The 27,119-nt window shown below is 39.6% G+C and overlaps 1 protein-coding gene across 27 annotated transcripts in view; it reads right to left on the bottom strand.

Moving 5' to 3' along the window:
• The window catches only part of RBFOX2 (RNA binding fox-1 homolog 2), a 289,582-nt gene that overhangs the window by 39,075 nt on the left and 223,388 nt on the right, over positions 1–27,119 (bottom strand). For 20 of the 27 annotated variants that reach the window (XR_005719900.1, XR_005719902.1, XR_005719901.1 and 17 more), the window contains one exon: positions 1,493–1,639. Coding sequence is in view for 23 of the 27 variants with exons in the window: in XM_040234733.1 (XP_040090667.1) it covers positions 1,493–1,639 (147 nt within the window). In the remaining 4 variants the exon portion in view is untranslated. The remainder of the gene's footprint in view (positions 1–1,492; positions 1,640–27,119) is intronic. The other 7 variants (XR_005719903.1, XM_040234734.1, XM_040234736.1 and 4 more) reach the window with 1 other exon arrangement.

Below are 27,119 nucleotides of genomic sequence, written 5' to 3'. Positions count from 1 at the left end.
CTTTTATTACTTTCCTTAAACTTAGTATACTTATATTTATAAATCTGAGTAACTTTCCAAATCAATAAATATATATTTGTGTTATTTCTGTTTTCAAGCATACCAAACATTCATGGACATTATGAATGATTCTATTCATTTGCCACTTTATGTGTGGCATGTGGGATATCAGTTTCCCAATCAGGGACTGAACCTGTGCCCTCTGCAGTGGAAGCACAAGTCTTAAACACTAGACTATCAGGGAAGTCTCTCATCAAAAGCATCTGAAATAATAACTGTATCTTGTAATTAGTTAAGTACTTCAACATTAAGAAAATCAAACAAAGCTAAAGCACAAAACCTAAATAACTATGGGGGGGCATACACAAACACAGGAATTATTTTGAGGAGAGGTCTATATATAAGGTGACAAAGCTATCTGTTTTAATCAATAACTGAATAAACTGAATTGAGGGATGGGAAGGGAATTATACATTTTAAGAAATCACTGACAACTGGTGTAGGCAGATCTTCAGTAGACACTATTTTTCTGCCTCAAGAGAAAACACACTTCTGACAGAAGAGGATGTACCCATTTTCACAGACCTCCAGAGATTACAGTTCCATACCATCTCTGATAATGCAGTAGAGAACCTAATAACTCATACTCCTGGGAAGTTTCTTCTTAAATGTAACCTAAATTCTTTATGTTGCCCCTTATATTTTCTGTTGCTCTTCTTTTTATATAGCTGGAAAACAGCTGGCTACCATTTTCTGTCAAAAAGCTCTTTCAGTGCTTCAAGAATATCATTAAATCTCAACCATGGCCTTGTATTTGGTATAGAAAACACTTCCAGAAAGTTGTCTGTAAGTGACAGAACTCTGCTCCAGGGTCTTGTCACCTTGAGGTGGCCACAACCAAGACGTAGACAATGGTATCTGCTTTTCTGACAAAGCACTCAACTGCCACACAAATATTCAGGGAAAAAAACCCCAATCATTTCTTAATCCTAGTTCAAGTTAAGAGTTTGATCAAATTAAAACAGGCAACAACATATTAGCCCAGAAAAAAAATTAAGATTTTCAGCAGCCATTCACTTTTGAGTGATTTTGGGAGGAAGTAAAGCTGGAAGAATGTGTCAGGTAACAAACTAACCCTGAATACATGATTTGAGATCACAGATATTATTTCATTTAATTCACTGCCCTTGAAAGGCAGGAATTACTCTCTGGTCCTGATTTTAGCACCTGAAATCTCATGTCCCAAGAAATCCCTCAGTCCCAGGCAAACTAAGTTCTACGGTCACCTTACGTATGTGAGAACTTGCAAGGCTAATGTCCAGAACAGGCCGGGTGATGGGAATGTTTCTAAAGGGTGATGAAGATACTGATTGAGCTTACAATCCTCAGTGTATTTGTAGTTTTACCCTAAAGTATCAATACGAATGACGAATTTTACATTGGCAGATTATATTTTCTTTGAAAAGCCAATAAAAGGACTTCAGAGACTTACCCCAAACATCTGCCGGAGGTCAGGGTCCCGGAAGCGGAAAGGAATATTAGAGACATGCAGTCGTTTAGGGGTAGATTTACTTTCTGAATTTTCACTACTTTGTGTCTGTGACTGCTGGCCGTCTGTCTGTGCGCCTCCTTCTGTCTGCTAAGCAAAGAAATAAAGAACATTAAGGAAAAAATAAATACAATTATTTCACAGGAATTACATAAAATAAGGTCCTTTCCCATCCCAATCATTTTCAGTGTGTCTTTAAGCCAAAATTACAACTGCCTCTTCAAAGAGGAAAAAAAAAAACACAAAGATGTTTTCTATGTTGAAAATGCTATCAGTTCAGTTCAGTTCAGTTGCTCAGTCGTGTCCAACTCTTTGCGACCCCATGAATCGCAGCATGCCAGGCCTCCCTGTGCATCACCAACTCCTAGAGTTCACTAAGACTCACGTCCATCGAGTCAGTGATGCCATCCAGCCATCTCATCCTCTGTCGTCCCCTTCTCTTCCTGCTCCCAACCCCTCCCAGCATCAGAGTCCTTTACAATGAGTCAACTCTCCCCATGAGGTGTCTAAAGTACTGGAGTTTCACCTTCAGCATCATTCCCTCCAAAGAAATCCCAGGGTTGATCTCCTTCAGAATGGACTGGTTGGATCTCCTTGCAGTCCATGGGACTCTCAAGAGTCTTCTCCAACACCACAGTTCAAAAGCATCAATTCTTTGGCACTCAGCTTTCTTCACAGTCCAACTCTCACATCCAAACATGACCACTGGAAAAACCATAGCCTTGACTAGACGGACCTTTGTTGGCAAAGTAATGTCTCTGCTTTTGAATATGCTATCTAGGTTGGTCATAACTTTTCTTCCAAGGAGTAAGCATCTTTTAATTTCATGGCTGCAATCACCATCTGCAGTGATTTTGGAGTCCCCCAAAATAAAGTCCGACACTGTTTCCACTGTTTCCCCATCTATTTCCCATGAAGTGATGGGACCAGATGTCATGATCTTCGTTTTCTGAATGTTGAGCTTTAAGCCAACTTTTTCACTCTCCTGTTTCACTTTCTTCAAGAGGCTTTTTAGTTAGTCTACCAAAAAATTTAGGTTCTTGCATATTTATAGTATGTTAGTAAAATGGGAGATAGAAGAAAAATGAAATGACTTGAAATATCACATGAAAATACATTAGGAAAACAAGATATAAGAGGAGTACATTATTCCTAGACTCTGCATCACTGACTCAATGGACATGAGTTTGAGCAAACTCTGGGAGATGGTGAAGGACAGGGAAACCTGGCATGCTGCAATCCATGGGGTCGAAAAGAGTCAGACACGACTGAATGACTGAACAACACTTTGAAAATAAAGAGTTTGTTATGAAGATTCTAGCATTTCTGGTTCATCATTTCAGGATATAAGGGAATATTTTTATATTTCATTCCCTCTAGTAGTTTCAGAGTTTATGGCTACTAGGTTACCAACGTACTCTAGTATCATTTATTAAGAAGAGATACCTAGTGACCAAGGGCATTCTGCTTGAAAACTGAAGAAGCTTCTTAATATGAAACCAATCTGTACTTCCCAATTTATGCACTTACTGCTATTTTAGTAGAGGGAACATTCCTTCTGTAGCTCAGAGCAAAGCTGAATTTATAAAGTCTGTCAGGAAAGGCTTGAAGGGACCCTGATGAATCTACTACACACAAATATATACCAGGTTTGTATATATCAGCAGTGAAAGAATAAGGAGGAGTGTGGGTATGCATTTTTGTTTAATTTTTTATGGGTTAATCAATGATTAACAATGTTGTGTTAGTTTCAGTTATACAGGAAAGTGATTCAGTTATACATATACATGTATCTATTCTCCAAATTCTTTTCCCATTTAGGTTGTAACATAATATTGAGTTGAGTTCCCTGTGCTGTACAGTAGGTCCTTGTTGGTAATTCATTTTAAATACAACAGTGTGTACATGTCAATCCTAAACTCGTTACAGGTGTGCATTTTTATTTTATTTTATTTTATTTTTTTTTGCAGTGGCTATTAGGACTTTTATTATTATTATTATTTACTTTATTTTACTTTACAATACTGTATTGGTTTTGCCGTACATTGACATGAATCCACCATGGGTGTATACAAGCTCCCAATCCTGAATCCCTCTCCCACCTCCCACCCCATATCATCTCTCTGGATCATCCCCATGCACCAGCCCCAAGCATCTTGTATCCTGTATCGAACATCTTGAATCTCTTTTGCAATGTCTTCAGTTCAGCTCAGTCCCTCAGTCCTGTATAACTCTTTGTGACCCCATGAATCGCAGCAAGCCAGGTCTCCTTGTTCATCACCAATTCCCAGAGTTCACCCAAACTCATGTCCATCGAGTAGGTGATGCCATCCAGCCATCTCATTCTCTGTCGTCAGCTTCTCCTCCTGCCCCCAATCCCTCCCAGCATAAGAGTCTTTTCTAATGAGTCAACTCTTCCCACGAGGTGGCCAAAGTACTGGAGTTTCAGCTTCAGCATCAGTCCTTCCAGTGAACACCCAGGCCTGATCACCTTTAGGATGGACTGGCTGGATCTCCTTGCAGTCCAAGGGACTCTCAAGAGTCTTCTCCAACACCACAGTTCAAAAGCATCAATTCTTCAGTGTTCTTCACAGTCCAACTCTCACATCCATACATGACCACAGGAAAAACCATAGCCTTGACTAGATGGACCTTTGTTGGCAAAGTAATGTCTCTGCTTTTTAATATGCTGTCTAGGTTGGTCATAACTTTTCTTCCAAGGAGTAAGCGTCTTTTAATGTCATGGCTGCAATCACAATCTGCAGTGATTTTGGAGCCCAGAAAAATGAAGTCTGACACTGTTTCCCCGTCTATTTGCTATGAAGTGATGGGACCAGATGCCATGATCTTCATTTTCTGAATGTTGAGCTTTAAGCCAACTTTTTCACTCTCCTCTTTCACCTTCATCAAGAGGCTTTTTAGTTCCTCTTCACTTTCTGCCATAAGGGTGGTGTCATCTGCATATCTGAGGTTATTGATAGTTCTCCCAGCAATCTTGATTCCAGCTTGTAGGCATGTGTTAATTTAATTCCTTTTCAATAAATCCTCAAAAAAAATGCTATGTTGAGAAATACTTTTGACAAATATTTAACTGGTGTGATATACTTCAAGCATTCAAATAATATTTACTCTGAAGGATTAATCTGACAATTCAAGAACCTTATGTTTTTAACTATTCCCTACTAAGTGCATGCCAAACTGGATAGCTCGCTGAGATAATTTAATCAACATATTTTTTAAAACAGGAGAGGAACCTGCTGTTCTTATTATCTCAATTGAAAGAGCACTGATAAACTCCAGCAGATTCTGGGTGACACGGAATGGATTCCCCTCCTCTACTTTAACCTAGTGTTCAGCTAAAAGAAACTAACCAGAGACACTGCTGGCTCAGAGATGTTTGCAACCATCTTGAAATGAAGTCTGAGATTTTATAAAGGATAATCAGGAATGTACTCCAAATGAACACCAGCTTTTCAAGTGCCAATCTAAGGGATGGCAGCTTTTATCTCCTATTCAGGCTTTGCAGATGGCTTCACTGTGCCATGATTCACATGGTACAAAAATAGCAGAAAAGGGAAGAGCTGTACACAAAGCCATGTTCTGCGAAAGTGCAAGGTTTCTAGTCCTCAATCTGGGCACAGTACAGACTAAACAAAACACATTCCACTCAAAGATGAAACTCACTTAGTTACTAAAACAGCATCATGGATGCCAAAGCAACTAGCACAAGCATCAATTACAACTGATGTTCATTTGAGCATCTGCCAACTTGCCTCTCACATCTCACAGCTGGATCACATAAAACTCTTTCTTCAGCCAGTTTCTAGGACCACCAGATCTGAACTACAGGTGAATTACTCTGAGAAAAGTAAAAAAAAAAAGGCTGATAGAACTTCAAAGCACAGTTCTATAATTTAATGCAGTCCATGTAGTCTGTAAAAGAGTATGTAAGGTTGTAGGATAAATGAAAACTAATCATTACTTCCAAGTATGTTGCCTGAGGTCCTTATTTGTGGTTCTTGAGAATTCTTTTTTTTTAACAGTCCTGAAGATACAACTTATGAAGAAGCCAGATTGGTTAATTTTCCAGCCTTGTGGTAAGTACCTAACATTATTCAAAGGTATGAAATCTTTAATTCTCAGAAAACGTGGCAAGTAGAAAAAGTAAACTCATTATTTCCAAAATTCTTAAGCCATCTGATTTTAAATACATTTACAAATGGAAGTTTAACATATCTAGCTACAAATACATAAACCATAAGCCTACAGCTGCATGAGTTTTCACAAAGAAAATACACTCATGCAACAGCATCACTACAAAGTTAGTGGAGGTGATGGAACTCCAGTTGAGCTATTTCATAAAATATGATGCTGTAAAAGTGCTGCACTCAATATGCCAGGAAATTTGGAAAACTCAGCAGTGGCCACAGGACTGGAAAAGGTCAGTTTTCATTCCAATCCCCCAAAATGCTCAAACTACCGCACAATTGCACTCATCTTACACACTAGCAAAGTAATGCTTAAAAATTCTCCAAGCCAGGCTTTGGCAATATGTGAATCATGAAATTCCAGATGTTCAAGCTGGTTTTAGAAAAGGCAGAGGAACCAGAGATCAAATTGCCAACATCCGCTGGATCATCGAGAAAGCAAGAGAGTTCCAGAAAAACATCATTTCTGCTTTATTGACTATGCTAAAGCCTTTGACTGTGTGGATCACAAGAAACTGTGGAAAATTCTGAAAGAGATGGGAATACCAGACCACCTGACCTGCCTCTTGAGAAACCTGTATGCAGGTCAGGAAGCAACAGTTAGAACTGGACATAGAACAACAGACTGGTTCCAAATAGGAAAAGGAGTACATCAAGGCTGTATATTGTCACCCTGCTTATTTCATTTCTATGCAGAGTACATCATGAGAAACGCTGGGCTGGATGAAGCACAAGCTGGAATCAAGACTGCTGGGAGAAATATCAATAACCTCAGGTATGCAGATGACACCACCCTTATGGCAGAAAGCAAAGAGGAACCTAAAGAGCCTCTTGATGAAAGTGAAAGAGGAGAGTGAAAAAGTTGGCTTAAAGCTCAACATTCAGAAAACTAAGATCATGGAATCTAGTCCCATCACTTCATGGCAAATAGATGGGGAAACAGTGGTAACAGTGGCTGACTTTATTTTTTTGGGCTCCAAAATCACTGCAGATGGTGATTGCAGCCATGAAATTAAAAGACGATCACTTCTTGGAAGGAAAGTTATGACCAACGTAGACAGCATATTCAAAAGCAGAGACATTTCTTTGTCAACAAAGGTCCATCTAGTCAAGCCTATGGTTTTTCCAGTGGTCATGTTTGGATGTGAGAGTTGGACTGTAAAGAAAGTTGAAAGTGAAGTCGCTCAGTCGTGTCCGACTCTGCGACCCCATGGACTATAGCCTACCAGGCTCCTCAGTCCATGGGATTTTCCAGGCAAGAATACTGGAATGGATTGCCATTTCCTTCTCCAGGGGATCTTCCCAACCCAAGGATCAAACCCAGGTCTCCCGCATTGTGGGCAGACGCTTTACTGTCTGAGCTACTAGAGAAGCCCCAAAGAAAGTTCAGTGCTGAAGAATTGATGTTTTTGAATTGTGGTATTGGAGAAGACTCTTGAGAGTCCCTTGAACTGCAAGGAGATTCAACCAGTCCATCCTAAAGGAGATTAGTCCTGCGTGTTCATTGGAAGGACTGATGTTTAAGCTGACCTGCGTGTTCATTGAAGGACTGATGTTTAAGCTGAAACTCCAATACTTTGGCCACCTGATGCAAAGAGATGACTCCTTTGAGAAGACCCTGATGCTGGGAAAGATTGAGAGCAGGAGGAGAAGGGGATAACAGAGGAGGAGATGGTTGGATGGCATCACCGACTCGATAGACATGAGTTTGGGTAAACTCCAGGAGTTGGTGATGGACAGGGAGGCCTGGTGTGCTGCAGTCGATGGGGTTGCAAAGAGTCAGACATGACTGAGCGACTGAATTGAACCATCAAATTAGGTCAAGCCACAGAACTCCAGAAGCATCCATGGGCCCCACTCTAGTCCCCACTCCCCTGCCAAAGGATCACCAGTATTCTGACTTCTAACTCCACAAATTAGTTCTGTTGTTTTTGAACTTACAAAAGGAAAAAAAAAAAAAAGAAGGAATGACACTGTATTTGTGTCTGGCTTCTTTTACACACTGTAATACATACACTGTTGTACATTTTATAAACATACAGAATTTTTATCTGAGTGGCTTCCAGTTTTTAGCTATTATGGATAATGTTCCTACAAATATTCTTGTTACAGGTCTTTGCGTGCATAGGAACAGGCATTCCTGTTGGATGAAGACAGGATGGATCCAATCTAAGATTGGATTTGTTGGGTCAAGGATATATCTTAATTCAGCCTTCCAAGTTACTGTCAGTTTTCCAAAGCGGCTGCATTAACTTACACTCCCATCAATGGTGTATGCAGCTTCTAGCTGTTCTTAGTAACTTCGTCTCATTTTAACTATTCGGGTGGGAGGTAGTGGCATCCTACTGTGGCTTTCACTTGCTTTCTTCTCTTTCAGCCTCAGAACTTTTCTTCTCTCCACTTCTATATTTTTGAATTTTGTTGAAAAATGAGAATTCCCTGTAAAACAACAGCTATTAAAAAAAAAAAAAAAAAACAGCAAAGAGATACTTTTTGGCTCAGATGTTAGCAACCACCTTGAGGAGTCTGAGGAATAGAAAGATGGCCAAAGTAATGGAGCAAGGACTTGAATACAAGCAGCCTGGCTCCAGAGTATATGTTCTTAATCACTACATCATAGTGTACTTCACATGTATTATTTCCTTCAAATCTCACAGTAATCAATCAGGCAGGTACTGTTGTTGTTGTTTAGTTGCTGAGTTGTGTCTGACTCTTTCGGGAACCCATGGGCTGTGGCCCACAACTCTCCTCTGTCCATGGGATTTCCCAGACAAGAATACTGGAGTGGGTAGCCAATTCCTTCTCCAGGGTATCTTCCCAACCCAGGGGTCGATCTACATTGGCAGGCGCATTCTTTACCACCGAGCCACCTAGGAAGCCCATCGAGTACTATCACTGTCCTCCAATTGACAGAGGCACAAACTGAGGAAAGGTGAAGTTAAATTTATTGCCCAAGGTCACAGATTGAGTGGCAGTGTATGAAGTCAAAACTAGGCAGCCCAATTTCATATGCTAAACCACCCCTTTTTAGCACTGCACCCATGCTCACCTTTTTTCTCATTAGATTGGAAAACATGCTCCACTTTCTCAGGAACCCCACTTGAAGGAGCAAGCTTTCTCCTGGAGTGGAGGCAGACATGAGGTTATGGGCCAGGGAAAGCTATTCAAGAGGTGATGTGACTTGAGGGAACAGCAGCAGGTCAGACCATGAAGGGAAGGAAAGAAACAAGCAAAGGCACACTGACATTTATGAAGGAAAAAAGTCAGAGAACTACTAAACTGATACTCAAAGGGGCTGAAAAGATTTCTGTACATAGTGGAAACAGGAACGTGAAATATAAACTGAATATAGCTAAATGAGACATTTCCCATTTGTCATTCTCAACTTTAAGTTTACTTCACTATAGATTACTAATTGTTGAAATACACAAATCAGAGCAAAGGTAAAGAAAAGTTTAAACCGTTCTGAGAAAAATCTCAGTCAATGCAGTGCTGTTTTGCTTTATTTTCTATTGTTAGCTGCTGAGCAACTTTACTAACTATATAAATAATCTTCCGAGGTTCTGTTTCTCCCTTCTGTTTTCTGATCTAACTGATTCATGGGGCAGAGGATGCAATAGGAAAGGCTGGAGTCCATGGACTGTTTACAGTGAGGCCTGACAGTGGTCCTGATGGATGTCACCATGTGACTAAAAGCCTATATATCCACTCTCCAGACATCCTGGCCTCCTCCCCAGCAAGGGCCACTCTACTTGAGGGCAAGCCAAGGGCATGTGACACTGAAGAGCAAATCAGATTTTTAAAGCCTCATTCAAGAAATGAGGACTAAAAATGTTTTAAATAAACTTTAAAAGGAAAATGGATTTACCTTTCTGACTCGCCCATGAAACAATGGAAATATATTTTAACTATTTATACATTGTGAACAAATGTTCTATTATGGACTGAGAAAGAACCCTGGGGAATACAAGATGAAGTAGTACTTTCTAAGTCTGCTTTTGAACTGTGGTATTGGAAAACACTCTTGAGAGTTCCGTGGACTGCAAGGAGATCCAACCAGTTCATCCTAAAGGAGATCAGTCCTGGGTATTCATTGGAAGGACTGATGTTGAAGCTGAAACTCTAGCCACCTGATGCGAAGAGCTGACTCATGTGAAAAGACCCTGATGCTGGGAAAGATTGAGGGCAGGAGGAGAAGGGGACGACAGAGAATGAGATAGTTGGTTGGATGGCATCACTGACTCAATGGACGAGTTTGGGTTAACTCCGGGAGCTGGTGATGGACAGGGAGGCCTGGCGTGCTACAGTTCATGGTGTTGCAGAGAGTCAGACATGACTGAGCAACTGAACTGAACTGATCACATACTACATAATCTGCGATACTAAGGAATCTCTTGATTAATTCAGGAATAATATTTTGATTTATGGATTATCTATTTTCTTCAATTTTTATAATGTCATTTCTTATTTCCACCTCTGTGAGGATGAAGGGGAAGAAAAAGAAAAGAGGACATTCAGTTTAGCAAAGTTTCTTGAGAATCTGACTCATGTCCTAACCATCCCAGTTTAATGACAGTTTGGGTACAGAATTCTAGGTAGGGGGAAAAAAATCCTTTGGAATTTTTAAAATAAGTTAAAACTTTTGTAATTAATTAATTAGTTTTTGGCTATGCTAGGTCTTTGTTGCTATGCATGGGGTTTCTCTGGCTGTGGTGTATAGCTTCTCACTGTGGCAGCTTCTCTTGCGGAGCATGAGCTCCAGGGTGTGTGGGCTTCAGTAGTTGTGGTGCTCGGGCTTAGTGGCCCTGAGGCATGTGGAATTTTCAGACTAGGGATTGAACCTGTGTTCCCTGCAATGGCAGGCAGATTCTTAACCCCTGGAACACCAGGGAAGTCCATCCTCCTTCAGAACTCTGAAGGTAACTCTCAACTGCAGCTGAGCTTCCAGTGCTGATGTTGAGATCTGGACACTGTGACTCTGTCTCCTCGTCTGTGACTTTTCCCACTCTCCCTCTCTAGTTTGTATACTAACCAAATATATCCAGTGCTCTTAAAATTTCAGTGATGTGCCTTAACGTGGGTTTATTTCAGTCTGTTTTTCTGAGGTCTCTTTTAAGGTGGAAATTACGATCTCTCAGTCCTGGACGTTTTTTGGTATTACTTTGCTGATGATTCCCACTCTATATCATTTTGTCTCTCTTTCTGAAACCTGTATTATTAGACCCTGGATCTTCTGAACTGATCCTCTAATTTTCTTATTTCTTGTATTTTCCATCTCTCTGTCTTTGGCTCTGTTTTCTGGGATACAGGTCCTTAATCCCTCATCTGAAAACTTTGAGTCCATATGTATATCAGAATTCAGAATTTTTAGAAAGGCAATAATGATTTAAACCCATATATAACATTATCAAAGAGACGTGAGGCAGTGGTATTTCTGTAGCAAAATGTAAGCATATTCACATAAATGTGATAAAGACTGTACATAAAGTTGTGTGCTTTACTGTAATCTTTTTTTTTGATTTTCAGGACTTTACAGATTTTGGAATTGTGGATAAGAGACCAGAGACTTCTATATCTTCTATCTCATCTTTCAATGCTCCAATAAAGTTTATTTTGTTACCATGCTTTTAATTTCAAGGGCATGTTTCTCTTCTCTGAATCTCCCATTCCCCAACTTCCTTTTTAAAATTATATTTATTTATTGGGTCTTTGTTGCGGTGTGCAGGCTCTGGAGTGTGTGGACCCCCTAGCTGGGATGCACATACTTAGCTGCAGTATGTAGGATCTAGTTTCCTGACTGGGGATTGAACCAGGGCCCCCTGCATTGGGAATCTCAACCACTGGGCTGCCAGGGAAGTCCCCCATCCCTTTTAAACTAGCATTTCATTCTTGTTTAGAGAATGCGTATCTTCCCTTATTTCTCTGAGGATATCAAATATTGTTTTGATGGTTTTTGAGGAGAAAGGGGGTTCTCTTTCTTCCAAATTTCTCTTTTTTGTTTTTATTCGCTGTCTTCCATGGTGAGGTTTTTCCCATGTATCTAGTAATCTTTGGCTGTCTTGTTTATAATTAAGAGCTGAAGGGAGAAAGGTAGCTAATAAACTAATTAGAAGTTCTGAGTGGGTGGGATGGAGGGGCTTGATGACTTTGTGATTCATTCTAGGTTCAGTTAGGTAAGCAATTTTTTGAGAAACCCCTTGATTTGTACATCTTTAGGTATTTCCTCTTGAGTTAGGTTTTCCAGAGAAGAGTTTTCCAAACCTTCTAACTAGAGTCATGTTTCTGAAACTCAAATTTTTATAGTATAAACTGAATCACTTGTCCACTTTCCCCCACTACTGGCCTAGCGATAAATTCATTTTGGGCTTGTTCAGTTAGTTGCTAATTGGCCATCTGCTTTCTAGCTTCCAAAATTATTAATTCTCCTGTTCTTGTTTTTTATATTTCTGAAAACACACAGACACAAACACCATTTACAGCAGTTTTGGAAGAAGCATTAGATGGATGTGTTCAAAAGTAACCTGAAATTAATTAGTGTTTTAAATAAAATCTTGTAATACGATATGTACATATTTTATTGAAGGCAGCAAAATAGGGCAACACAGCCTATATTTGCTTTGAGCTGACTCCTGTATAATACTTTGGGAAACATGGATTGCTTTAGAAAATAATCTTAGTATTTCAAAAAGGAAGAGCTTTATTACAGCCCTTCTCCAATGAAAGGTTGAGGTAGAATGAAGGCCTCAGAGACAAGACACTGTTATCAGTTAATAGCAAATCTATAAACACAAGATTTTTTCCTTTGTTCTTTAGATCAAAGAACTAAGAACTACTTTAGATATAAGCTGAGGATGATTAAAACATTTTGGGATGGCACTTCCCTGGTGGTTCAGTGGTTAAGATTTTGTCTTCTAATGAATGGGATGCAAGTTTGATCTGGAGAAAGCAATAGCACCCCACTCCAGTACTCTTGCCTGGAAAATCCCATGGACGGAGAAGCCTGGTGGGCTGCAGTCCATGGGGTCACTAGGAGTTGGACACGACTGAGCGACTTCACTTTCACTTTTCACTCTCATGCATTGGAGAAGGAAATGGCAACCCACTCCAGGGACGGGGGAGCCTGGTGGGCTGCCATCTCTGGGGTCGCACATAGTCAGACACGACTGAAGCGACTTAGCAGCAGCAGCAGCAGCAGGGGAGCTAAGATCCCTCAAGCCTCCTGGCCAAAACCAAAACATAAAACAGAAACAATATTGTAACAAATTCAACAAAGACTTTAAAAAGGTTAACTTAAAAAAAAATATTTAAAAACAAAATACGGTGGGATAAGGAGACATGACAACTTACTGCAATGTGGGATCCCGGACTGGATTCAGAACAGAAAACTGGTGATTAAATAAGATCTATATTTTACCTAAAAATATTGTACCAATGTTTCTTATTTCCTGATTATGGAAGATGTTCATATCAGGGGATGTTAGGTAAACAGTACTCAGAAACTTTCTGTACTATTTTTACAACTTTAAGTCTAAAATTATTTCAATAGAGTTTTTTAAAAAAGAAAAATATATTTTTGGTTTGTCAGATTCTAAACCCTTCAAAATATTAGAACATGGCAAAGAATGGTTTGTTGGTTTAATGATTATTGTTGCTGTTCAGTGGCTAAGTCATGTCTGACTCTTTGAGACCCATGCATGGACTGCAGCACACCAAGCTTCCCTGTTCTGCACTCTCCTAGAGTTTACTCAAACTCAAGTCCATTGAGTCAGTGATGCCATCCAACCTCATCCTCTGGCGTCCCCTTTTCCTCCCACCTTCAATCTTTCCCAGCATCAGGGTATTTTCCAATGAATCAGTTCTTCACATTAGGTGGCCAAAGTATTGGAGTTTCAGCTTCAGCATCAGACCTTTCAGTGAATATTCAGGACTGATTTCCTTTAAGATAGACTGGTTGGATCTCCTTGCTGTTCAAGGGGCTCTCAAGAGTCTTCTCCAACACCACAGTTCAAAAGCATCAATTCTTCTGCACTCAGCTTTCTTAATAGTCCAACTCTCACATCCATACATGACCACTGGATAAACCATAGCTTTGACTACACAGACCTTTGTTGGCAAAGTAATGTCTCTGCTTTTGAATATGCTGTCTTTCCTTCCAAGGAGTAAGCATCTTTTAATTTCATGGCTGCGGTCACCACGAAATTAAAGATTTTGGAGCCCCTTAAAATAAAGTCTGTCACTGTTTCCATTGTTTCCCCATCTGTTTGCCACGAAGTGATGGGACTGGATGCCATCTTAGTTTTCTGAATGTTGAGCTTTAAGCCAACTTTTCCACTCTCCTCTTTCACTTTCATCAGAGGCTCTTTAGTTCTTCTTCACTTTCTGCCATAAGTGTGGTGTCATCTGTATATCTGAGGTTATTGATATTTCTCCTGGCAATCTTGATTCCAGCTTGTGCTTTATCCAGTCCAGCATTTCTCATGATGTACTCTGAATATAAGTTAAATAAGGGTGTTCTCTTGATAAGTTAAATAACCAGCATATTCTCTTTACAAAACCCTGTTAGCCTTTGACCTGCTTCATTTTGTACTCCAAGGCCAAGTCCTTGTTTTTCTGGGCATCTCTTGACTTCCTACTTTTTCATTCCAATCCCCTATGGTGAAAAAGACATCATTTTTGGTGTTAGTTCTAAAAGGTCTTGTAGGTCTTCATAGAACTGGTCACCTTCAGCTTCTTTGGCAGCAGCGGTTGGGGCACAGACTTGGATTACTGTGATGCTGAATGCAAACAAACTGAGATCATTCTGTCAGTTTTGAGACTGCACCCAAGTACTGTATTTCGGAGTCTTCTGTTGACTATGAGGTCTACTCCATTTCTTCTAAGGAATTCTTGCCCCCAGTAGTAGATAGAACAGTCACCTGAATTAAATTCACCCATTCCCATCCATTTTAGTTTACCGATTCCTAAGATGTCAATGTTCAGTCTTGTCATCTCCAGCTTGACCACGTCCAATTTACCTCGATTCATGAATCTAATATTCCAGGTTCCTATGAAATATTGTTTTTTTTTTACGAAATCAGATTTTACTTTTACAATATCAGATTTTACTTTCACCACCAAACATATCCAAAATTGAGCATCATTCCCACCTTGGCCTAACCGCTTTATCCTTTCTGGTGTGCTAAGTCCCACAGTCGTGTCCAAGTCTTTGTGACCCTACAGATTGCAGCCCACCAGGCTCCTCTCTCCATAAGATTTTCCTGACAAGAATTCTGGAGCGGGTTGCCATTTCCTCCTCCAGGGGATCCTCCCAACCCCGGAACTGAACCTGAGTCTCCTGCAGCTCCTGCATTCGCAGTTGGATTCTTTACCACTGAGCCTGCCGAGAAGTCTGATTCATTCTCTCTAGAACTCTCAGTAATTACCTTTGCTGTCCCCAGTAGCATACTGGACGCCTTCTGACCTGGGGGGCTCATCTTCCAGTGTTGTATCTTTTTGCCTTTTCATACTGTTCATGGGGTTCTCCAGGCAGGAATACTGGTGTGGGTTGCCATTTTCTCCTCCAATGGACTACATTTTGTCAGATCTCTTCACTGTGATGCCTTCATCTTGGGTGACCCTGCATGGGCTCATGGCTTCATTAAGTTACACAAGCCCCTTCTGCCACCACAAGGCTGTGATCCATGAGGGGGTGAATTTTGTTAACAGCTTAAAATGTACACAAAAGTGAAATGAAATTAATTTTTCTATATCACACTATTTCTGTCCTGAACCATTCAAATTTGTATTAAATAAGATGGTGATACATTTTAAATCTGAGAAAACCTAATTGAAAGGTCACTGCCCAAAACTGCTTTAACCACAACTAAAGGATACATGTGTGTGTGTACATGCTTCAAAAATTATACAGCAAGACTTCCCAAAAGGTAGATTAACACTTCTGCAGGATGCTAACTGGTATTTTGTAGAAAATCAGTTTTATGGTCAAACAAATTTGGGAAATACTGGACTAATAAAGTTAAAAGGTTTCCTGTGAATTTTGAATAGAGAAAACTCATCTTTCTCCCTAAACCTATACGTATTACTCATTCATTCATTTTATAGGAGACAAGCTATAAAGTTCACTTTCAAAAATACCTCTTTTAACAGAATGACCTTTAGAGCACTGGTTCCCCAGAGTATGAAGGTAAACAATGGCAAAAGAGAAAAGACATGTATAACTGGATAGCCTATTAATTTGTATTAAGTCAAGAACTGCCTATAATTCCTTCTTTGAAATGAAATAATTACATACTAATAGAATTATAGCTAATATTTATTGAAGATTTATTATGTGCCAGGTATTTCACAAAGTATTTGCTTTTCATTTTCTCATTTATTGTTAAAAACAACTCTATGAGTCAGAAACTAGTATCACCAGTTTTACAGGTGAGGAAAATGAGCATGAGTTGTCATTCTCTCACGGTTACACATTTAGCAAATGGAAAGGGCTGGGAGCTAACTCTAACTCAATCTGGTTTCCAAGCTTGAGCTCCCTCACCAAATATGATATAATAAAAAGTTTTTTCAAGATTGTCTTAAAATAAATTCAGTTTCTCCTAATAACATTTTAGAAAGTTGGCTGCGATACTTTTCATTATGTCATCTTGCACAGCCTTAAAGGAAAATTAAGTACTAAAATCCATGTTGACTCATCAACCAGACTTGGTAGCATTTAAGATTTAAAACATTTTTATAAATGTTTATAATGGAGTACATATTGGGTTAAAACTGGTAGAATTATATCTTATGAATTCCTTCTTAAAGAGTAAAAATCTCCTAACATGATAGAATATCTTTCTAAAAAGTGAAATCTTGGCTTATATACTTAGTTACCAACAATCAGAGTAATTTCATAATGCTAGAATAACATATCAAGAACACCTGTGCACATAAAATTATTTACCCAGTGCAACACCAGACAAATTTTAAGGGCATAAAAAATTGGATTTACATCTATGTAGAGCAATGGCACCCCACTCCAGTACTCTTGCCTGGAAAATCCCATGGATGGAGGAGCCTGGTAGGCTGCAGTCCACAGGGTTGCTAAGAGTCGGACACGACTGAGTGACTTCTCTTTCACTTTTCACTTTCATGCACTGGAGAAGGAAATGGCAACCCACTCCAGTGTTCTTGCCTGGAGAATTCCAGGGACGGGGGAGCCTGGTGGGCTGCCATCTATGGGGTTGCACAGAGTAGGACACAACTGAAGCGACTTAGCAGCAGCAGCAGAGCAATTCCTTGAGCTAAAATACATATAGATTTAGTTATTTTAAAGATTAATGCTTAAGTATTTCTTCTGTGTATTTGAATGTTGCTATAAGTCAAATTCTGAGAATCTGGTCTTGTTTGGGCATTTAGAGGTAAGCTAACATTTCCCCAAAAAACTAGTAATTCAAGTTTCTTCAGAAAATATCTAATTCTATTTTATCAGTGGGTCAAAGTGTTATAAACCAGAGCAAGTCATTTATTTTTTTAAAACCAGGAGACAGAATTATGTAAGAATTATTATGGAGAAATAGCAGAAACAATAGCCTCAATTTCTAAACGCTTTATATTTAACTGAATGATTCTTTTATATTTCAGAATGAAAGAAATCTGTTAAGTATATTCTCGTTGGAGTTTCTGCATTTAAAGTTGAAGAGCAAGTGGAAGCTGAGAAGACAAGAGGGCTTCCCAGGTGGCTCCATGGGAAAGAGTCCACCTGCCAGTCCAGGAGACACAGGAGATGCGGGTTTGATCCCTGGGTTGAGACGATCCCCTGGAGCAGGAAACGGCAGCCCACTCCAGTGTTCTTGTCTGGAAAACTCCACGGACAGAGGAACCTGGCGGGCTACAGTCCATGGGGTCACAAAGTGTTGGTCATGACTGAGCGACTGGCATGAATACAGATGTCTTTGATTTTCTATAATTTACATGAGGAAGCAAAAAAAAAAAAAAAAAAAAAGGCCTTGACTTAGAGCATTTTTCCTGAGTCCCAGCTCTGCTACTAGCTTGTTCAAGTCACTTAAAATTGCTGGTTTCTGCTGTAAAAGGAAGGCATGAGATGATTTCTAAAATTCATTTGAGTTTTAAAATCCAGTGATCCTAATGAGTTTACTGACTTCAAAAGACAGTACAAAATATTTATGGAAAATGCACACCCCCTGTAAACAGGTTAAGAAAACCACGACATTGAATTAATCATTGGTGCTTCTTCAGCCTGACCCTAAGGCACAGGGGAGCAATAAGGGCCAGCAGAGTGGAGTAGGAGCAGAATTGTTCCCAGAACATTTTAGCTCTAATTTCTGTTTTTGAGGGCTTCCCTTGTGGCTCAGCTGGTAAAGAATCATCTGCTATGTGGGAGACCTGGGCTCAATCCCTGGGTTGGGAAATCCCCTGGAGAAGGGAAAGGCTACCCACTTCAGCATCCTGGCCTGGAGAATTCCATGAAATGTGTAGTACATGGGGTCGCAAAGAATCAGACACGACTGAGCGACTTTCACTACACTTCTGTTTTTGAGGGGTGAAAGTGAAAGTCAAGTCACTCAGCCGTGCCAGACTCTTAGCGAACCCATGGACTGCAGCCTACCAGGCTCCTCCATCCATGGGATTTTCCAGGCAAGAGTACTGAAGTGGGTTTGAGGGGTGGGGTGGGTAATAATAATCAATAATTAATAAGTAAATAAATAAATGAAGGCATGCAAAGGAGAAAAAGCAATAATCTTAACAATATTAACAATTTGCTGAAAGGGTGTCCTGAGTCTTACATGAACCAAAGGGCAATTTTCTCTACTGAAAAACATGCCTGCCTGCCTCTGAGTGTGGTTTTCTGTTGCAACTTTTACATTTCAGGCCAGGCTATAGTTTCCTCATTAACCCAGCTGTGAACCTGTCCAGCTGCTCACAAGCATCAACACTCCCAAGGTGGAGTGTATAAGTAATTGCCTTTTAAGGTTCAATCAGTTATAAGTGTGGGTAATTTGTACAGGCTCATCATCCTCTACCTTTTTTTTTGGGGGGGGGGGAAATCAGGACCTCTCCTGGAAAAGTGGATGACTGCATAAATGAATCCCCTGTTGTCTGAGGCCTCTAATTCTAGCCTGGAGAGGGAAGATGCTAATGATCATACTTACACGGCAGGTCAAAGGTAATATGGCACAACAATACACAACGTGAAGTAAGGACTGGGTCCTATTGTTACCATTATATTCCAGAAGTCCTCCTTTGGGGAAACGGACCCCAAAGGAGGGTTCAGGGTTATAGCTGCTTGGCTACATCTGAGTGGATTATCAATCCACAAGGCATCTTCAAGTAAGGGTTAGTGGGTAATTCCAAGTGAGGATGATTAGACTGATCTTCTGACAGAAGAAATACAAGAAAATCTGAACTCTAGAGAAAGGGTGTACAAAAAAGAGAAGAAATTGAGGATGATAAACAATATGGGGTCTGAGTCATCTTTACTTGGAGGTGTGCTCAAAGACCCACCAATGAGGAAGGCTGTAAAACTTACAGTGGACTATGTCATAGTAAGGCAGGCCACTCAACTAGTCCTCAAATCTCTGCTGTAAAGGCACCAGCAACTTATTTGGAATGTTGTTACTGACTGGTGTGTACTCTGCTTTAGAAGCTTCTTTTTCTTCCCCCATTCAGAAATCATTTACTAAATGTCCGTTATATACCACTGAGAGTAATAAGAAGAGGGACTAAGTAATAGTTCCTGCCCTCAATAGGTTGCAATAGGTCCAATAGGTTGGAAGACCCAAATATAAATCTTGTATCTGAAGATCACTCACCAAAGTTTGTCTACTTCAAATACTTGGGTTATTTATTCCTGCTGGCATTTGGAAAAAATATCTAAACATAAAGGAACTGAGAACCTTTCTTCTCTGCAGGCAGCCTCAGTGATAATCAAGCCTCTGCAGACCCAGGTGGGAGACCCCTAACTGTTATCTCTCTTGCTCATGCACAGTATGGGACCAAATGACTGTCAAAACAAGATCTCACATCAAGAGCATGAGACACTTCTAGCCCAATGTTCAGTTCAGTTGCTCAGTCGTGTCCGACTCTTTGCAACCCCATGAATCGCAGCACGCCAGGCCTCCCTGTCCATCACCAACTCCTGGAGTTCACTCAGACTCATGTCCATCGAGTCAGTGATGCCATCCAGCCATCTCATCCTCAGTCATCCCCTTCTCCTCCTGCCCCCAATCCCTCCCAGCATCAGAGTCTTTTCCAATGAGTCAACTCTTCGCATGAGGTGGCCAAAGTACTGGAGTTTCAGCTTCAGCATCAGTCCCTCCTAAGAAATCCCAGGGCTGATCTCCTTCAGAATGGACTGGTTGGATCTCCTTGCAGTCCAAGGAGCATGTCAACTCTCACATCCATACATGACCACTGGAAAAACCATAGGCTTGAATAGACAGACCTTTGTTGGCAAAGTAATGTCTCTGCTTTTGAATATGCTGTCTAGGTTGGTCGTAACTTTCCTTCCAAGGAGTAAGCGTCTTTTAATTTCATGGCTGCCATCACCATCTGCAGTGATTTTGGAGCCCCCCAAAATAAAGTCTGACACTGTTTCCACTGTTTCCCCATCTATTTCCCATGAAGTGATGGGACCAGATGCCATGATCTTCGTTTTCTGAATGTTGAGCTTTAAGCTAACTTTTTCACTCTCCTCTTTCACTTTCATCAAGAGGCTTTTTAGTTCCTCTTCACTTTCTGCCATAAGGGTGGTGTCATCTGCATATCTGCTAATACCATCTAAAACATTCTGGAAAAAAAAAATTCCAGATTTCATTGCTTATTTCTCATTTTTATGTCAGAAATCCTTTCTTTTTGTTTTCTCCATCAATAAGATGGAACTATCCAACATAAACAAGATCTATATTAAAATACAGCAGTTCAGTTCAGTTCAGTCGCTCAGTCATGTCCGACTCTTTGTGACCCCATGGACTGCAGCACGCCAGGCTTCCCTGTCCATCACCAACTCCTGGAGCTTACTCAAACTCAAGTCCATTGAGTTGGTGATGCCATCCAACCATCTCATCCTCTGGTGTCCCCTTCTCTTCCCTCCTTCAATCTTTTCCCAGCATCAGGGTCTTTTCAAATGAGTCAGTTCTTCGCATAAGGTGGCTAAAGTACTGGAGTTTCAGCTTCAGCATCAGTCCTTCCAATGAATATTCAAGACTGATATCCTTTAGGATGGACTGGTTGGATCTCTTTGAAGTCCAAGGGACTGTCAAGAGTCTTCTCCAACACCACATTTCAAAAGCATCAATTCTTCGGCGCTCAGCTTTCTTTATAGTCCAACTCTCACATCCATACATGACTACTGGAAAAACCATAGCTTTGACTAAACAGACCTTTGTTGGCAAAGTAATGTCTCTGCTTTTTAATATGCAGCAGTAGCTCACAATAATGAAAAGGACAAATAAATGGCACTAACCAGGACAAATGATTTTTAAAAAGATGATAAAAACAATTATTTCAAAGAACTATTTAAACAAGCAATCTCCATAGCTTCTCTAACTTATTCTCCCTATAATACTCCAAGGTAGGCATTATTACCTTTGTTTGATAGATGAAGAAACCGAAACCTGGGAGGGTAAAATGATTTTATTCAAGATACATTTATTGCAATAAGGATGAAAAATCTCACTCTGATCTCATTTTACTCATCCAACCAGCTGTCAAATTCTGTTTATTCTGCCCTCTTTTCTTTAATGTATTTCCTCCTTTATATAATCACTGCAGCCCCAATTCCAGAACCCCATTATCAACTCCAACCACAGGACCCTTTCCTAACCAGTCTTCCTGCTTCTCTACTATCTTGTATATGCAAGAGATCAATTTTCTGAAGCACCATTCTGCTCGCTTCCATTTCCTGCTCAAACATCTTTAACAAAGTCATTTCTCAGTCAGGCACTCAAACACTTCCCCATCTGTGCTCTTGAGTGACCTTTCTCCCACCGTACTCCCCATTCGTCTCCACCAAGCACCCAAGCTTCAATCAAACAGAAATCCATGCTTTTATTCAAAGACATTTTGATCTTTTTTGTCTCTCCAACTTTGCTTTGAGAAATGACTTTCCTAAATCTTCCCACCACATCGAAGCATGTCTGAATTCCAGGCACTTATAGTACAAGGCCCAGGTCTATGCCTTCTCCACCAAGGAGCCTGAGCTTCTCTCTCCTCAGGCTGCCCATGGCACACCTCTATCTTTTTATTTTTTTTCCCCAAGAAATATTTACTGTGTAACTATTAAGTGTTAGTTACTATGGTAAATCAAGCAAAGAAAGCTTACACTTTAGTTAGGGAGTCAAAAGTGAACAAAAAACCATCACATCTTATAAGGTCCACAGAAAGTGGTCAGCTCAGGAGTCTACCTGAGCTTAAAGGAAGGGTACATGAATTTGGCTTTGCCTAGGAAGGTCAAGCGTGGCTTCCCAGGAGAGCTAACACTTGAACTGAATGGGAAAAGCTGCACAAGTGTCTGCTCAGAAGATCAGTGCATATACATAATCACAGGCATTGAGCTGGACATGCAGAGTCAGAGTGGCAGCCTGGATTCCCATAGAGTAAAAACAACAGTATACCACCACAAAGGGCTATTTTATGAGCCACAATAAAATGTTTGTGGAAGCAAGATTTAAACTGAAAACTGTTATACAAATTTAAGATATCATTTATTTATAAAGTGAAAGAAAACAAAGTCGCTCAGCCATGTCCAACTCTTTGCAACCTCATGGACTGTAGACCGCCAGGCTCCTCCATCCATGGGATTTTCCCAGCAAGAATACTGGAGTGCGTTGCCATATCCTCCTCCAGGGGATCTTCCTTACCCAAGGATTGAACCTGGGTCTCCTGCATTGCAGGGAGACTCTTTACCGTCTGAGCCACCAGGGAATCCCTCATTTATTTACAAATAACATATAAATGCTTCTCATCTACCGTTTGAATGTAATTGGCCACAGGAATTATCAGACTCTTAAGAAACATATAAGTAGGAGGTAAAGGTTTAACAGTATCATTTACAAAGAAGGCAAACCTAGGTTTCACAATATACTGCTCTACTGCTCAATTTCTCTATGCACACATCCCCTGGCCTGAGAAACACACACCCATACACAACTTCCAAAAGTAAAAGGGCTTACGAGCAGTGGATCTACACTAATATTTTAAATGTACACTTAAAAATATAAGCAGAATCTTCAACTAGAGCTTCCAGATGATTTCCCTTTTTACTGTTAGCAGCTTCCTAATATGACAGAACCTGTGCTTGGTTTGCAGGCACAAGTCAAGGAGTTTCCATTTTCTCCACAGCACTAATGAATTCACAATCTATTCACAAGGATTCCTAGCCTTACTTCAATATATCTTTAGGAACTCAAATTGGTCAACATAATATAAAATAACATAATGAACAGTTGGTCATATGGATGAGGAACACAAGTCTAAACTGTATATATTCTTATGAAGGAACAGAGCTCACTGTCATTAGAAACACACACTCTGGGATTCTGAAACTATGGGAAACTGTGGCAATAAGAGAAAAGAAAGAGAAATGGGTAGGGGTGAGGAGAGGTGTATTGTGCCTTGTACATGATCAGGAAATGATTCAGGGAAGGGACTTCTGGCTCTAATGGCATGAATAGGTTAGTGAATCCCCTCCTCAAAACAATAAGAAAACTTATCAGTCATTTCAGGGTTCCAGAAATCAGTCAAAGGCAGATAACAGAATAATTTCATGAAAAGTTGCTACAGCTTTAGGGTTAATACCAGCAGGGGGCTAGAAACCTTCTTCCTGGGGCTATTCCAACCCAAGAACTCCATCCTCTAATCCTCAGCTCTGCCAGGAGAGCTTTCAGGATAGTCAGGCGAAGACTCTTGAGAGTCCCTTGGAAAGCAAGGAGATCAAACCAGTTAATCCTAAAGGAAATCAATCCTAAATATTCATTGGAAGGACTGACACTGAAGCTGAAGCTCCAATACTCTGGCCTCCTGATGTGAAGAACTGACTCGTTAGAAAGAACCTGACACTGGGAAAGACTGAAGGCAGGAGGAGAAGGGGACGACAGAGGACAAGATGGTTGGGTGGCATCACCGGCTTGATGCACATGAGTGTGGGCAAGCTCCAGGAGACGGTGAAGGACAGGGAAGCCTGGTGTGCTGCAGTCTATGGGGTTGCAGAGTTGTACATGACTGAGCATCTGAGCAACAACAAACCATGAAAGCCAGCAGTTTTGCTGTCAGAGGGGGTAGACTCAGCTTGGGGTACTGGGGTGGACTGCAGTAGAAAGCCACAGCTTTGTCAGCAAAAAGTGGCAAACTTGGTAGGAACCTAACTGGTCCTTCTAGCTTGAGGTTGTGGTCTGACTGGTGTGCGTGGCAGATCAGCTACAAATACGAAGGGAAGATCCGGGAAATGAGAGAATCGTAGAGTAACTAAGTTATGTTCTTCTGACATTCCCGACTGGCTGAAAATACTGGGATGGGGAGGTGGGAGACAAAGGAGGGTGCAACAAGAGAAAAAGCGAAGGCACACTTGAGAACTGGCTGGGCTCTAAACGCACCTCCCAATCACAAACAGATCAAGAGAAGGCAGAAGCTTTCCACGCTCCAGGTGCTTGAGCACAACATATGCCCAAATCACTGTCTACAAAGAGAGAGGAGTGACTCCCAGCCAGGATAAAAAGTAAACAGGAGAATAAAAATCATTAAGCAGACACATCAGTGACCATGGTGGAGTCACAGTCCACAGTTTAATCCAGGTAAAGTACTAAACACACACACATAAACACTCATCTCTATGCTTCTCAAAAACAAAACCAACAAACTTCAGAGTGTTGAAATATATTACTAAAACATCCGATTTACTAAAACGTTACAAGACATGCAAAGAATAGGAAAAGTGAGGCCCTGACTCAAGTAAACAAGCAGTAACTAGAAACAGGCTCTCAGCAGGTTTAGATGTTGTAGCAGATGACTTCACAGTAACAATTACAAATGTATTCAAAGAATTAAAGGAAACATGACAAGAATTAAAGGAAATATTCCCTAGTCAAGTAGGGAATCTCGACAGAACTATAGAAATCATAAATGAAATTTTTAGAGTTGAAAAGTACATTAATTAAAATAAAAATTCACCAGATGAGCTCAATAACTGATTTGACCTGGTGGAATAAAGAATAAGTAAACTGAAACAAATTAATTGAAATTATCCAATCAAAAGAAAAGAAAGAAAAAACACTTTAGAAAAATGAACAGAACTTTAGATCCAGCTTAAAAACGAACAGAATCTGAACCTGTAGGGAACAAACAAGCATCCCCATATACTTGTGGCAAAAGTCCCGGAAGAAGAGAAAGAAAGAACAAATATTCGAAAAAATTATGTTAAAAAATTTCCCAATTTTGATGGAAAACAATCTGCAGACCCCCAAATTTCAATAAACTGCAAGTATGATAAAACCAAAAATATCTATCCTTGATCTATCAGTGTCAAACTGCTCAAAGCCAAAGATAAACCAAAAATCTTGAAGACCACAAGAGAAAAACAGCTCAACACATACAAGGGCACAACAGCAGGGTTAACAACTGACTTCTCGCTGAGGTCATAGGGCTGAGGAGACAGGGAGAAACTGTCAACCAAGAATTCTACAGCTAGCAAAACTATCCTTCAGAAATGAAGACAAAAGAAAGACATTCTTAGACAAACAAAAACAGAAATTTTGTTTCAAGCAGATCTAGCCTCCAGAAAATTCTACATGATATACTATCAGCTAAAAGGAAATGACATTAGAAGATAACTCAAATCCATAGGAAGATATGAAGATCAATGGAAATGGTAAATTTCTTTAAAAATAAAAGATTTTTTAAAAGCAATAACTGTACTACTATATTGTTTCATTTCATATGACAATAATCCTGCAGAAAGGATGGTAAGGGACAGAACCTCACTGGACCAAATTGCTATATTTTACCAGCAGCATAACACATACATACAAACACACACACACACACAGCCATCAGTAGGTTGTAATAACTCCAAGAAGTAATTCTTCATCAAGAACTAAGAAAATACAAAAATAACAACAAAAATAAATAATTTAAAAAATTACAAAGGGATTCAAAAGATACAGAAAGAATTTATTTAACATAAATCAGTAAAGAAGGAACAATAAAGGACAAGACACATATAAGAACAAATAGTAAAATGGCAAACATAAATCCACCTATATTAACGATTATATTAAAAGTAAATGACTAAATACTCTGATACAAAGGCAGTAATTTTCAGACTGGAAAAAGAAGTACGATCCAGACGTATGTATGTTTGTTTGTTTGTTTGTTTTCCCCAAGAGACATACCTTAGATTCAGAGTTTGAAACTAAATGAAGGAAAAAGATGTCATGTAAATAGTAATTAAAAGATAGATACAGTGGTGATATTAATATCAGACAAAACAGACTTAAGACAGGAACTACTAATAGAAACAAGAAGGGACATTTCATATTGATAAAAGGCCTAACTGGTTAGGAACATTCTGTAGGACAGACCATCTCATCTACTAAGTCTCATTAAGTTTAAAAAGACTGAAATCATACAGAGTATATTCTCTGAGAACAATGGGATTATAAAAGAGAAAGACTTGGGACGTCCTTAGACATCTGGAAATTAAACAACACACTTCTATATAAGCTAGGACCTAAGAAAAAATCATAAGGAAAAATTTAAGAATATCTTGAACTGAATGAAAATGCAAACACAATATATCACATTTTATGGGATGCAGCTAAAGGGAAACTTAAGGGGTAAGTGTAGCTTTAAACATATATTAGAAAGGATAAAATTCTAAAATCAATGACCTAAGATTACATGTCAAGAAGCTAGGAAAATAGGACCAAATCAAACCCAAAGCAAGCAGAAGGAAAAAAATAATAAAGATCAGAATGGAAATAAATGACATACAAAAGAGAAAAACAATAGATTTTTAAAAGTCAATGAAATCGAAAGCTGGTTTTCTGGAAAAAGCTGCAAAATCAAAAAACCTTAGCTAGATTAACCAAGAAAAAAAAAGAGAAGACATAATTACCAAAATCAAGGATGAAAGGGTGGGTATCACTGCAAACGCAGTAGAAATTAAAATAATTACGGAATTATTATCAGAATTATTATTATTCTGGAATTATTATCAGAATAACTTTATACCAACAAAATAGCTAATTAACAGGTAATAGAAAAGTTCTAGAAAAACACCAATTACCAAAACTGATTTAATAAGAAACAGAAAATAGAAAAAAGAAAAACACTGATAACCAGCAAAGAAATAGACTTAGTGATTAAAA

The sequence above is a fragment of the Oryx dammah genome, unplaced genomic scaffold, assembly GCF_014754425.2.
Source record: "Oryx dammah isolate SB20612 unplaced genomic scaffold, SCBI_Odam_1.1 HiC_scaffold_29, whole genome shotgun sequence".
Classification (NCBI taxonomy): Eukaryota; Metazoa; Chordata; class Mammalia; order Artiodactyla; family Bovidae; genus Oryx; species Oryx dammah.
Note: the sequence above shows the minus strand (reverse complement) of the source record. Positions and strands in the feature narration are given on the sequence as shown.